Source organism: Enhydra lutris, unplaced genomic scaffold, assembly GCF_002288905.1.
Source record: "Enhydra lutris kenyoni isolate GAN:26980312 unplaced genomic scaffold, ASM228890v2 scaffoldscaffold37, whole genome shotgun sequence".
NCBI classification, from domain to species: Eukaryota; Metazoa; Chordata; class Mammalia; order Carnivora; family Mustelidae; genus Enhydra; species Enhydra lutris.
In genome coordinates, this window is record NW_019154121.1 from 6,907,509 (window position 1) to 6,922,375 (window position 14,867).

The 14,867-nt window shown below is 43.1% G+C and overlaps 1 protein-coding gene across 5 annotated transcripts in view; it reads right to left on the minus strand.

The window, feature by feature from the left end:
• Positions 1–14,867, minus strand: part of LOC111154417 (piwi like RNA-mediated gene silencing 4) — a 46,193-nt gene that overhangs the window by 12,647 nt on the left and 18,679 nt on the right. For all 5 annotated transcript variants that reach the window (XM_022514003.1, XM_022514001.1, XM_022514000.1 and 2 more), the window contains exons 9-13: positions 12,651–12,774; positions 9,056–9,173; positions 6,646–6,757; positions 3,930–4,114; positions 1,280–1,352 (exon numbers count right to left, since the gene is read on the minus strand). In XM_022514003.1, coding sequence (XP_022369711.1) covers positions 1,280–1,352; positions 3,930–4,114; positions 6,646–6,757; positions 9,056–9,173; positions 12,651–12,774 — 612 coding nt within the window. The remainder of the gene's footprint in view (positions 1–1,279; positions 1,353–3,929; positions 4,115–6,645; positions 6,758–9,055; positions 9,174–12,650; positions 12,775–14,867) is intronic.

A 14,867-nucleotide genomic window follows, 5' to 3' on the forward strand; every position in this document is an offset into this window, starting at 1 on the left:
GAGTCTGTGGATTAGCTGGTCTTACTGTTTCCTGATTTTGATGGTTGTCCTATGGTTCTGTAGGAGAGTGACCCTGCTTGTAGAGAAAATGCACTGAAGTATTCAAGGACAATGGGGCATCAGATCTGTAACCTATTCTCAAATGGTTCAGGAAAAAAGAAGACAGACAGATTGATAGATACAGGAAGTATACTGGGTAACCGGTATATGACAGTTCTTTGTAGTATTCTTATGATCTGTTTTTATTTTATTTTTAACGAAAAGAAATGCTCTTAGGGTTAGAATTCCTTTTGTTCAATATATCATCCGTATGGGCCTTTTTTGTGTCTGACTAGAAGAGAAGCAGACATGGCCAAGCTGCTTTGCGGGAAATGCAGAGAGGGATGCTGGGAGCCTGGATGCATACATTGAACATGTAAGACACTGCAGTGCAGCGAGAGGTGGGGCCTGGGAGAAGAGGAAGCACTTCCAAGAAATAGGGATGGCTAAGAGATTTTTCAGAACAAGGATGCCAATTTTAACTTGTCTGCAGTGTTGGGGTATGCTCTAATCATGCCTTGGTCCCAAACCCTCCGCCAAGTCAACTACACCCATGCACATGCGCAGTGCTCTGGCAAATGAGGCCGCTGTGGGAGCTGACGCAGTGCATGGGGAATGGCGTTCATCAAAGAGGCGAGAGTCCAGCAGCAGCAGCCATAGGCGACATCGAAAAACCTAAACCCTCCAAGAACCCACTGAAACACTGGGAGCCCCAGCATTTATGGGATACGATGGGAGTCACTTTATCTTAAATCTTAAATAAATATGTAGACATCCAAGAGGATAAGACAGAGGTACAAACAAGTACTTAAAAATTAACATTAGGGGTGCCTGGGTGCCTAAGTCGTTGAGCGTCTGCCTTCGGCTCAGGTCATGATCCCAGGGTCCTGGGAACTAAAGGCTCCACATCAGGCTCCCTGTTTGCCGGGAAGCCTGCTTTTCCCTCTCTCACTCCCCCTGCTTGTGTTCCCTCTCTCTGTGTCTCTTCCTGTCAAACAAATAAACAAAATCTTTTTAAAAAATTAAAATTAACATTAACATTAGAAATATGAAAAGGAAATAAAATACTGATTAAAATACTAAGATGAATACTTTCTTGGGTTCTTGGGGAAATGCACAGCCATTTGCAAACATATTATAGGAGAATGTGCTCACATTCCTTCTTCCAAGGAAAGAAGACTATTAGATATAAAGAAAAAATAAAAATTACACATCAAAACAAAAATTATCCTATACTTACCAACTGAACATTAGGATCAACGTGTCTCTGTAGAGCGCTAAGGAATGCAGCTGGATTTTCTTGTACTTTGATGCTACATAAAAAGATTAATTTTGAGGATATATAGTTCCCTTTATAGTAACACATAATCATATAGAGTTAAAAATAATACAGATTTTTATAATCCCACTACAAGACCACACCGAAACACTTACTAATCATTTTTTATTAGCTTAGAAAATAGTCTGGTGGAAACTGCGAATTTCTCAGCTGTATATATCCCTACAGTTAAAAATTCCATAGTCCAAAATGAGGTTGAACGTGAGGTTTTGAAAACACAAGTCTCAATACTAGGCATCTGAAACTGGTTCGAGTTAACCTGGGATTAAGGTTTCTTTAATACTGAATCCCCACAAGAACCTTAAAAGTCTCAAAAATCATCAGATGAGTGAGAGCAGGCTATTCAGCTAATCTGAATGGTTCCGACTAAAAGATGATTTTTTTCCTCAGTGACCACTCGTTTGGAGCCTGGACTATTCAGCCTGTACCAGTCAGTCAGCAAGTACGTATCTGTTCTGTGCTCACATTACGTTAGGAGCCAGACGCCGCAGAAGTGATTCCCACACAGAGGACTTCACAGATTCCCTATGTAGAATCAGCTTCTGAGAGGTGGACAGGCTGGATGGTCCCAATGCCCAGCGGCCTTTTCAGCCTTGCCCAGCAGGTGGCAGGACCCCGGTTCCCTGCTCACTGATTCTAACTTGAGCGCCAGGGAGGGCCCGCAGCCCTGTGAAAACAACTAAACGTTCCTGACTTTTCCAAATCAATCTCTTGCACATGCAGTCTCAGCCTCCATCTACTATCCATTCTTTCCAAACTCATCAGGCAAATGTTTCAGATAGGAGGAACTAGGCATATAAATCCAACAACCAAGGGGCCCCTGGGAGGGCTCAGTCATCTAAACACCCAGCTCTTGATTTCCTCTCAGGTCATGACCTCAGGGTTGTGAGATCGAGCCCCACATTGGGCTCCATGCTAGACAAGGACCCTACTTAAGATTCTCTCTCTCTCTCTCTCCACTCTCCCTCTCTCTAAAATAAATAAATAAAAATAAAACATAAATGGGAAAGATAAAAGAATGAAATAAAATATGGGCTTTCAGGGCCCCTGGGTGGCTCAGTCATTAAGCGTCTGTCTTTGGCTCAGGTCATGATCCCAGGCTCCGGGGATCGAGCCCCACATCCTGCTCACTCCTCGGCAGGAGGCCCGCTTCTCCCTCTCCACGCCCCTTGCATGTGTTTCCTCTCTTGCTGTGTCTCTCTGTCAAATAAATAAATAAAATCTTTTAAAAAATAAAATTAAATTAAATTTTAAAAAGGGCTTTCAAATAAAACAGCCTAAGAAAAGAAGATGGCACAAGCTTGTGCGTGGAAGTCCCGTAAGAAAGAGCTTGCACCGTCACCCCAGGGTCTGTGACGGGGGCTTCTTTCATTCATCTCTTCCTGATTTCTTAGCTCCTGGGTTAAGAGAAATTAGAGCAGGTGAAACTGAAACCAGACGATTTGTTAACAGATGTGATAAGAGGACCATTCTAACTACAGAATAAAATGAGACTTTGGGGACACCGATGGTTTTCAACAATGCTTGCACTGCTGATGCAATTAATTAGTAACCGCTTGTTTAAAGAATAACTTCCCACCTTGCCAATTAGGACATTTGCCCCTTGGCTATGGCAGCAGTAAAAAGAAGTAGGCGTTCCTCCTTACGAAGCATACGAAGCTCAATGAAATGAGGCATGACCAACTCGATTGCTTTCCTAAAAGCAAACAAGATCCGATTCTGAGTAACTGGATATGTAGGGATCCCTTACTAAACTGAAAGCATATGCCATATGCTCATCCCCAGCAAATGGCATAGCATCTAGTATACAGCAGACTCTCAATAAATGTTCAAAGAATAATGCCCTTGGTTTTATCAGAGAATTATCTAAATAATCTTGGGCTACAGTAACAGAATCAGAAAAGCCTATTTCAGATTTATTTTTACATTAAACTTTTTTAGGGTGTATTTATTTAAGAGAAAGTGGGTGAGGTGGAAGGGCAGTGGGATAGAGAGAGAAACTCAAGCAGGCTCCATGCCCAGTGCAGAGCCTTGCAGGGCTAGATCTCATGACCCTGAAATGACGACCTGAGCCGAAAGTCAGATGCTTAACCAACCATACTACCCAGGTGCCCCTCTTTCTTATGTTAAATTTTAAAACATAAAATCTATCAAATAAGTCAGGAAATGCAACTTTTGTATCTTTCAATACCCTGTTTCCTATTAAGTTTTATAAATAACTGATATGAAATAATTAAGGGGGGAAAAAAGTTAATGGATTTATTAAGGATTTATGGCCCAACTAGTACTGAAAAGATCTTGGGGGTAATGAGACTATTGCCTAAAGCACTGTGAAAGCAGTTGTATAAAAACCAACATAAAATATGTTTTAACTGTATAAAATTCAGTCACTACAAAATCTATCTACTTATAACTATTTTGTTAGTACAAGAAACCTGTTTTCTTGGTATTAGGAAACTTTACTGAGCTAAAGCTTTTGCAGCTACATCAGCCATCTTTAAACCAAATTAATAGATGAAAACAGCTGGGACGATTTTCCGTGTATTCTCACATTTTGGGGTAGTCCACATTAAATCCCATGGAACTTCCAACTCTTCTCAAGCAGTGCAGAAAATCCTCGGTCACTTTTTCATCTCTGTTGCTGCATATAATCAGCCATTTATTCAAAGACTGTGCACTTAAAATCTTGCAATTTCGCATATCCTTGGACCACTCAGCAGCAGACCCAGGCTGACACTGAGAAAAATAATGATCATGAAAGGGTTGAGCACACTTATTCAGAGAGCAGCTAAACAAAAGTCGTGCAAAGATGGTCCACATTCGTCATAAGAGACCTGTTTAGTACAGTTTGCTAGTCACAGACTTAAGACACTGATCCAAGCACTGCACATCTGGACAGAGTACATGGGCCTCCTGGAAGGGGAGGCATCTGAGCATCACCGCAGGCCAGCCCGTCCCTGGCTGCAGACAGCTGGGCAAGTCACTCTACCTCGGGCTGCTGCTGTGTGCAAAGAAAGGTGTCTGGTTCAAAGATCTCCAGGTTCCCTTCCAGCTCTAAGATCGATGGTCTTTAATATGAATGCTGCAGGCCAATGGGCTGTCTGACTCGGTCTCCTGAGGCAGAAAGCTATCTGAAGGGGAAAATGCTGACTACTCGTACTCCAGGGCATCCAACTACAGCTCACAAACGCTATGGGTCAGTGAAGAACATGCATCACGCCAGGAGTAGCTACATCTAGAAGCAAAGATGAGGCCAGGGCACAAGCTCCTTTCTCACTCTTGGACAGTCCCTGCCCCAAGGGACCAGGAAAACTATGCTCCCTGCACTGAAAAGGAGAGATTTTAGACGGGTTACCAGCCTTCTGCTGATATCCACACACCGGAACTCAACGGAATGTCCTTGGTCCAGCTGGCCGGGAAGAGCCACGGTTAGAGTTGAAGAGGACCACACTGTAATCGAGTCCCTGGCAATTCGGCCTGGCTATCTCCCGAGAGCTTGTCAGAAACGCTGAGTCCCGGGGCCCATCCCAGACCCGCTGCATCGGAATCTGCATGTTAACATGTTCCCAGTCACTCGTCAGCACGTGAGCGCCTAAGGAAGTATTACGATCCCCTTGTTCCACAGACTCCCCAGCTATGGCTGAGAGACATTCTGGAGGCAGCTGGTGCCACTGACAGGTTTAGACTGGTCTTCCTGAGGCTGCAATCAGGAAGGCTGCACTTTCCACCAAACTCTGAAATCCTACCACAGGCACCCTCATAATGCCGTGCCATTAGGTGGCCAGGCAGGGACTCTGTTCCAGGAGGTGACCTTAGCAAAAGAAGGACAAGGGTAGCTGGCCATCGCCGGTTCTCTCTGGAGTCGCGGTTCATTCTTTCCGTTACCACCAGCATGAGGAGAGCCAGGGCCCTCTCACCTCACTCCTACTTGTTATGGGCTGGCGGAAGACCCAGGACAACTGCCCAAAAACACTCTGAGGCCTGTGAATCTTTAGTCTACTAAGTTCCTGGAACTCAAGTTCAGAAAAGCAAGCAGCCCAGGGCACCGTCAACGCTCACCAGCCACGACCACCGCTAGGGGGCGCCTTCTCCCATTTTAGTGCCCCTTCTAAGAAAAACCAGTTTCCACGCTAAAACTGAACTCGATCAGCAGAAACAAGGATGCTTGTTTTGAGCTGGAGACCTGGGGGCTGCATTTTGGACGCAACAAGAAAGCTCTGAGAAATGATTTTGCTTACAGAGATGATGAGACAGACCATATTAAATATTTATAACCTGCTTCATATGTGGAACCAAAACTGACCTTCTCTTTACTGACTCCTGACCAAAATCTTAATGGGGACCTACTTTTTGTACTTTACACACTTTGGTTCTGTCTTGTTTTTAAAAGTAGTTTTTCCTCAGCTTCTCCAGTGAGGGTTTTGGTAACTTGGATGGATGACAGAAAAGAAATGCTGAAAAATTCCCGTGCCACCAGCACAAAACTTCTGTTTCTCAGTTACATTCATTTAGACATGTCACCTGAGAAAGATGAGAAGAGGGCCTTTAAAAATAAAATATGTAACTGGCTTTAAAAACGAGCAAAACTATGGGAAAAGTAGAAAGATAATGCACCATTTTGCGTAAAATAGGTTCATTTCTTCAACTGAAGCCTGAAAGAGAAGTGTCTCTTCAGGTTTCAGAAAACCCCTCTAACTAAGTGCTGTGTGGCTAGGGACGGGCTCTGGGCACATTCCTTCATGTTGATGCCAACTGAGCAGCATTTTACTTAGAGGAAAAGAAAGAACCCCGGTATCAGAAAACGTAGTCTATTGGAATTACCTCTCACCAGTTAAAACATTTTCTCAGGTACTATGGAGTGAGTGTCTGTGTGAGTGTGTGTGTGTGTGTGTGTGTGTGTGTGTGTGAGAGAGAGAGAGAGAGAGAGAAAGAAAGAGATATGAGAGTACTATAACACCTAATAACAGGTGGGCATATTTTAATTGTCATAGCCTGAAATACACATTTTTCTAATACGTCTCTAAATGAGAAACCAAACCACACTGACCTAAATCATGTCCAGTGGGTGCTGATAAGTCCTCGCAAGTATACTCAGATTGAAAAGGAAAACAGAGGGGACTTCAAGGTTTAGGACAAAGGGAGGACGTGGACATGGACATAGAGAAACCAAATGACTATTATAAGCCCACTAGTCACCCCTGCATATGATCAAACACACACATATTCAAGTAAATACTTTTAAATGAAAATAGAATCACAGTACTTACTACATGGTCTTGCATTAATATTTTTTCTGAAGGCAAAACCCGCCCAGTCAGAGACATCTGGCATCCAAAATGCAGCCCCCAGCTCTCCAGCTCAAAACGAGCATCTTTGTTTCTGTTGATAGAGTTGAGTTTTAAATCATTAATAATTTTTTAAAGAATTCTGATCATTAGAGAAATATAACTTACTGAATTGTTCAAAGACTAATTTTTTTTTTTTTAGGATTCCTGACTTCTATTTCTACTCACCATTTTTCCCCCCTCAAACAAATGATGGGGACAACCAAACCCATTTGGGACACGCAGAGATGAAGAAGGTTTCTGGTGTGGCACCCTGGTCAGCAAAATGGGCCTGTGAGCCGGACAGACCCTGGTTTAACCCCTAGTGCTGACATTTCACAATATGTGACCTTGAATAAGACTCAAATTTTTTAAAGCTACGGCTTCCTTATTGGTAAAATGTAGGGATAATAAGCCTCGCAACTTTCGAGGGTTGATGTTAAAGATCAAGCTGATGTGGAAACCACTACCACAGAACCTGGCACATGCTATGTGCCCAATAAAGGTGAGCCATTTCTCCCGATAATAAACATGTTAATAAAGAGACATTATGGAGCGTCTGTGTGTGGAGATGTCTTCTGTGAATATCTGAACTGGTTGGCCTAGGAATGACAGAGGAAGGGAACATACACACTTGGGCTTTGGAAGGTTCATAGGATAGACGGCAGGAGGAAGATCGTGAGGAGAGTATTAGTGTCAGCAGTAATCACGGCTTTACATTTGTATGGTACTTTCAGATTAGAACTAGTAAACCTTAATCGTAGTTGATGTGTGATCTCCTTGGATTATGCTACATGGTCATCTCTAGTAAGCGCTAAGTCCCTTCAGGAGAGCAAGCATGCCAACTTTGCCTCCAGGCCTTCCACATGGCAGCCGGCACAAGGGGAGCCAGGCCCTCACTAGAGAGATGGATGAGACTCGTGCTCTACCTCGAAAAGCTTCCCCTCTCTCTTTAGGGGAGCTCAAACCTCCTTGCACAGGCTCTCTGCAACAGCTCATTATTTCCATCTAGTAATGCTCTGTCTGGTCTGGTCACATGGAATACTTTGAATTAATTATTTGGCTTCAGATACTATCTGCTCAAGATGAGATGGGTGAAGTAATCGCCAGTCAAGAAACTGGCTCCTGAAGCCGATGGGATTCCTGAAAGATGGCAAGGAGAGGCATCCGGGAGAGTAATCCACAGCCCAGAATAAAGGGAGAGAAGCATCTCCAGGAGGTGTAAGTCTGAGGGATATCCAGGATAAATGATGTGAATTGTAGCCATAAAATGGAAAACTATGAGAGTACAAGCGTAACAGAAATGCACATTTACCCTACAGAAATGTTCAAGAAAAAGCACATTACGAAACACGATATACAGTACTTTGCCATTTTCCTAAAAAGAACATGATTATATGCATTTGAAAATATCAGAGACAATATACACCATTCAATTATGATTCATTCATGCATGAAATCAATGTTTACTGAGTGTGCACACACATGCATTTCTTTTCTGTTTGCAGAAATTTCCAAGTTCATCCTCCAAATTTTTTATCCTTAAAGAAAAAAAGACCATTCTACAATGTAGTCCAGCAGAAATACAAAGTCATCCACATATATAATTTTTAAGTTTTCTAATAGCTGCCTTAAAAAAAGTAAAAATTGCCAAGTAAAACTATTTTGAAAATATATGTCCTTTAGCCCAATAAATTCAAAATGTGATCATTTCAAGATGTGGCAGTAACCGCATCCCATATGCCCTGCAGTGTCATGAGGCTACAGCACCGGACAGCAACGCTTTCGTAGGTCAGAAGGGAGAAACGGGAGCCGCTCGTTCCTGGCATTCCAGGTGACAGCAAACTGTCAGAATGAGGACAGGAATGCAGCGTGAGGGTAGACCGGCTAAACCAAAGGGCACAAAGGTATTCCTAAGTTTAAAGATTGCACAGTAGAATCTTTCTAACGATTAATGTGCTGAGGCCACCATATTAAGATGTGAACATTCTCAATCTCGAATATGAGGGGGTCTGCTGTGGTTCTGTTTTCTATTTTTATAATCTCCAACCCTTTCCTTCTTCAAATGTTTATCCAAAATCTCCAAGTATTAAACAGATGAGAGGAGGGTCATCTGGTGGAAGCTGGATGGTACTTCGGCCTGCGTGGCCTCCAACCTCCTCCCCTCCAACTCCCCCCACCCCCTGTGATCCCTGAGGCATCAGGGATGAATGTCTGGCTCTGGGCCACACAACCCAAAGGTGCCTTGCCCTGAGTCAACAGCAAAGAGACATTCCATCAAGGAATGAGACATTCTGTAGACCATCCAATTCCATAAACCAAGCCTGAGGCAGGATACACTCTGGCCCAGTACCTCTGAATGTCGTCAGCGAGCCTGGCCAGGCGCTGCTGCCTTCCCATAGGGCTGAGACGCGTTTCTCCAGCCACGGCCTTCATCAGCTGGAAATCAGTGGTTGCCTGGCGGGTCAACCCTATTAATGGAAGTGAAAACAAAGGGGAAAATGAACAGCATGCAATGTAACCCAGCCCAGCTCTGCCAGATTTTAAGCTTTGCACCTAAATTGACTCGGATCTAGCCTATGGATAGCATTGTCCCCCCAAAATGCAAGCCCCTCATATCATTCTAAATTTTCTAGCAACCACGTTTTGAAAAGCCAAAAACAGGGGCAGCTGGGTGGCTCAGTCGGTTAAGCATCTGACTCCTGCTTTCGGCTCAGGTCATGATCCCAGAGTCGTGAGATGGAGCCCCAGCCCAGCTCTCTGGGAGTCTGCTTGAGACTCCCTTCCTCTCCCTTTGCCCCTCCCCCTGCTTGCTCTCTCTCTCTCTAAAATAAATTGATCTGTTTTTTAAAAAGCCAAAAAAAATGAAGTAATTCGAATAGTATATATTGCTTAATTCAATATATCCAAAATGTTATCAATTCAACATGTGATCAATATTAAAAAAATTAACAAGTGATTTTCCCTGTTTTCTCACACTAATTCTTAGAAATCCAGTGTGTATTTTACACTCACAGCCTGTCTCTAGCTGGCCCCTCAGTTGCACTAGCCACATTGCCAGGGCTCTATATGGCCCTATATATTAACCCTATATGGCCAGTGGCTGCCAAATGGGACTGTGCAGATCCAGAGTATCAGAACGCCATTAAGAATAAGCAGCATCCCTCCCTTCGAGAATTATATCCTTACTGATTTTTCTAATTGTGAAATAAATATATACCCATTGTAACTGAAAATGAAATGTAAAAGGTGGAAAGTCCTCCTTGCTTAGTCCCGACCTGTTAATCAAATGAACATGATTAAAAGTGCTCATATTCTACTGTATGGTGAGAATTACCTTCTAGAACTCACACAGAAGGAAAACAAAGGTCATTTTGGCACCACCCAAACAATGTACCTGAAGAAAATCAAAGTCCTATTGCTTCCCACACTAATGAAGCTCAAAAATGCTGGAGAGAAGCTTGGTTTAATATGATCCAGCAATTCCACTACTAGGTATTTACCCCAAGAAAACAAAAACACTAATTCAAAAAGATACATGCACCCCTATGTTTACTGCAGTATTCTTTACAATAGCCAAGATATGGAAGCAGCCCAAGTGTCCATCAATAGACAAATGGATAAAGATGATGGGGGGTATAGATATATATATATACACACACACACACACATACACATATATATATACATGCGTGTACACAAACACACATACACATACACACACACAATGGAATATTATCAGCCATAAAAAAGAATGAAATATTGCCATCTGTAACAATATGGATGGATCTAGACAGTAGAATGTCAAATGAATTAAGTCAGAATTAGAAAAACAACTAACATATGATTTCATTCATATGTAGAATTTAAGAAGTAAAACAAACAAAGAAAAAAAGAGACAAACAGAAGTACAGACTCCTAAATTAAAGAACAAACTGGTGGACGCCAGAGGGGAGTTGCGGGGGTGGGGGGTGAGCGAGGTGAAGGGGACTAAGAGCCCACCCATCGGGATGAGCACTGAGGAATGCACAGAATTGCTGAACCACCATATTGTACACCTGAAACTAATATAACACTGTACAGTAACTGTACTGGAATTAAAAAGATAAATAAATTTTTAAAAAGAATATTCAGGGGGCACCTGGGTGGCTCAGTGGGTTAAAGCCTCTGCCTTTGGCTCAGGTCATGATCCCAGGGTCCTGGGATCGAGCCCCACATCGGGCTCTCTGCTCAGCAAGATGCCTGCTTCCCCCCTCTCTCTGCCTGTCTCTCTGCCTACTTGTGATCTCTGTCTGTCAAATAAATAAATAAAATTAAAAAAAAAAAAGAATATTCAGGCACAGGGTACAGCTAATGCAAAGGCAGTGAGGTAAGAGTACACGTGGTGTTACCATTGGTAAACTAGTCCTGGATTAGAAAACTTTGACCTTGAGAGTTTATCTCTTATTAAGTTACTAGCAGCTCTAGAGTCTCTCCCGAATAAAGTAATTTGGACTGGTTCTTTGACTACTCCCTTTTAGCTCATTCTAATTAGATAACACCACTGTAAAGGTTTCTGGTTCTGGTTTCAATTAACTCCCTTGAATCCTCTCACTCATTCTGGGATGAGAAGGATCATAAAAAAGAAATTAAGATCTGAAGTTGGACAGGTAAAAGTTTAAATCCTAAATTCTGAGGTGCCTGGGTGGCTTAGGCTGTTACCGTCTACCTTCAGCTCAGGTCGTGATGCGGCCGTCCAGGGTTCAAGCCCCACATCAGGATCCCTGCTCAGCAGGGAGTCGGCTTCTCCCTCTCCCTCTGCCCCTCCTCCCATTCAGGTCTCTCTCTCCTGCACACTCTCCCTCTCCTTTGGCCTCTCCCCCTGCTCCTTCTCTCTCTCCCACTCACTCTCTCTTTCAAATAAATAAATAAAATCTTATTAAAAATCTTAAATTCTGCCTAGTAAAAGACATGGGGCTAAGAGCAAGCTGCAAGCTTCGGCTCCCTTGACTATTAAATGGGGGCAACAAGAATTATGCCTAAATCACAGGGATTTTCATAAAGATTACGTGGAAGTTAAACAGAATAGTGTGTCTCAAAGTAATAATAATAATTGGGGAAGTAAGAAACTTTGGGAGCTGAAGGATAGGTCTATGACCTTGATGGTGATGATGGTTTTTTAAGTGTACAGTTACCTCAAACTCATCCACTTGTATTCATTAAATATGTACAGCTTTTACTTGATTTTTTTTTCTTTACTAAGTTTGCTCCACACCCAGTGTGGAGCCCAACATGGGGCTCAAACTCACAACCCCGAGAACATGACCTGAGCCAATATCAAGTCGCTTCACCCTGAATGAGCCATCCATGCGCCCGTATAGAGCTTTCATCATGTCAATCATTACCTCAACTAAGCGGTCTAAAGTACATAAATAAAAAAGTAAAGACTGCACGTAAAAAAAGAGAGGCTAGGGCCTGCGTGGCTCAGTGGGTTAAAGCCTCTGCCTTCGACTCAGGTCATGATCCCAGGGTCCTAGGATCGAGTCCCGAATCGGGCTCTCTGCTCTGCAGGGAGCCTGCTTCCTCCTCTCTCTCTCTGCCTGCCTCTCTGCCTATTTGTGATCTCTCTGTCAAATAAATAAATAAAATCTTAAAAAAAAAAGAGAGAGAGAGGGAGGCTTAGTTTCAGGAAAATCTCTGGGGGCCTATTTTATGTCGAAGTAACAAAGGGAATACATGAGCTAAGGAAAACATACAACTCTTCCTATGCCAAGCAATTCCCAAAGCGCTTTCTCTTTTCCCACTTTGTCCAACACACATGGCTTCATGGGCCCACCCTGTGCAGGTCAGATGAACACTCCGGTCCCCGAGAGCTGGGGGAGGTCCCGCCCTCCACCCTCCGCCGAGTATGTCTGGAGCCTGGGATCCAGCACGAGCCTGACGGAAGGACAGTAAAGCATAAACGTTACCTGTTAGAAAGCAGAGCTCGGGGATCAGGTGGGCCACCCTGGCCTCAGTGCTGTCATTTCTCTTGCTTTTCAGCAGACTCACAAGCACTGGCTGGTTTAGGTCGGATAAAGTAATATCGTATTGCTACAGAGTGCGAGATGAAGGAGGGAAAAGTTACTATGAAACACGGGAAAATGAGCGTCCTCATTTAAAACCAACAAGCTCATCCCAAAATGAACAGATGAGCAAATCTTTTTAATAAAGAAACCAAAAAATCCCCACCAATCCTTATGGTTCCCCCACTCATTTCTATTTCCTGCCGAGGACTCATCTTTCCTTTCTCAGGGTCTGTTTTATGATTTTAATTATTAGCCTTTATAATGCAACATTTTTTAAAAAGAAAAAAAAGAAAAGATTTGTTCATTGCTTCATCCTGAGTCCAAACTGTCTCCAGCCACCTCGCACATCAAAGGCCCCCCTGGAGCTGAGTCAGGGTCGGTGTTTCCACCACTGATGACCTACACGGCTACTCCGTGCATAACCAGTACGCTCACTCGGAAAACATCTACACACAGATTGGAGGCGACAGTTACATAAGTCAGACTCCAGAGATTCCCCCAAAAGCAGGACAGTCCCTGATTTCCAGACTGCCTGACGTTACTAGGGAAGCAGCTCTAAAGTCTGACGAATGGAAATCTGATCCCTGGTTCGTCATCTTCATTGAACTGGGACACTGAGGAAGTTCTCACCTTTCCTCAGGTACGAAATGGGGGAGGAACAGTTGCTCAGAGGCATCTGCCGTAAACCACCAGCATGCTGTCTGGTTTATGAGTCCTCCGCAATGGTCCATCCCTTTCTCTCCCCCCTTTCCCTGCCTAAGCTGGAATTTCAAACATTCTCACCTTCCCAAAAGTTCATTTCCTTTGCAACGGCAAAGGTCCCAATTAACACTCGTTTCCAGTATAGCTCACTCAACACTAATGACAGAACAACTGGAATTATAATTTACAAAATGTTTGGGCACTGTGTGATGCTGACATCAATAATTATAATTAAGGAAGTGAGAAACGAGAGTTTCTCTATTCAATAAGGACTTCTAGTCATTAAAATGAAAAACAATTTGGGAAATTGCAGTTTGAAGGGCTGATTGTCACTAATGCTCCAGCTAAAAAGCTTGAGGAAGTCTTCGTAGAAGGAGAATTTTTATTTGTGATGTCTTTAATTCAGTACACAGCTCATGTTTGTGATGTGCCAGGAGCTGCTGTGGACACAAGGAGGAGAGGCACAGCCCCTACCTTACACCCAACTACACATCGACAAAGCAAAGAAGATGAGAAGCACCAATAAGGATATGCTAAACACTTGCATTTTTCCTCATTTAATCTTAACGACACACCTACGAGTCAGACACTATCATCATCCCCTCCACAAATGAGGAAACTACAAGAAATTAAACAATTTTCCCAAGGTCCCATAACTGGAAATTAGCACAGCCAGCATTTATCCCATAAGATTTGGGAATCTCTGTGTGTTACACCATTTAGTACTGGGTGCCTGGGGAGGAAGGTGGGGGTGGGGTATGGTGGTGGCAGTGAAACAATTTAAGGCTGATAAGGCTTCATGAAGGAGGCAGAATCCAACAGAACACCTTGAAGAAAATACAGGAGTACAAGGAGTCCTAGGTAGCAAAGCTGAGACATGTTCCAGGAAGAGGGTATTGTATTTATCTGTGACATGGCCAAGAATTCTGCCCCTTAAGCTGTGGCATAGAGTAAACCTAGTACTCTCTCCCTTGCCCTAATTGTCTTAGCATTTGAAAATGCTTTTCACGAGATAAAACAGGGAAATATAAAGGCTAATATCAAGAAGACCACCGTGAGAGCTGGTTACATAGTAATTTAGTGTTCCTTCCCTGAGACAGAGAGGAAAACATTCTAGAATTGGCACAATTCCTTTCTTTTTCTCCCTAATTACAATAAATATGCAGCAAACCACAACTCATTACAAAGAAAGTGAGTGGGATTTTACCACGATTCCCTTCTCAGAATGTCACAGATCCTAAAAATACCTCTGTTCAAAGAACACATTTACTCAGGCAAGAAAAAACCCAAATGTTCAACAAACTTGGTGTTTAATAAACAAACACTTATGGAGCATATCATGCACAAGACGCTTTGGTAAGCACTATTCATCTCGGGTTAGCCAAACACCATCCCTGTTCTACAAGGAAGACATTC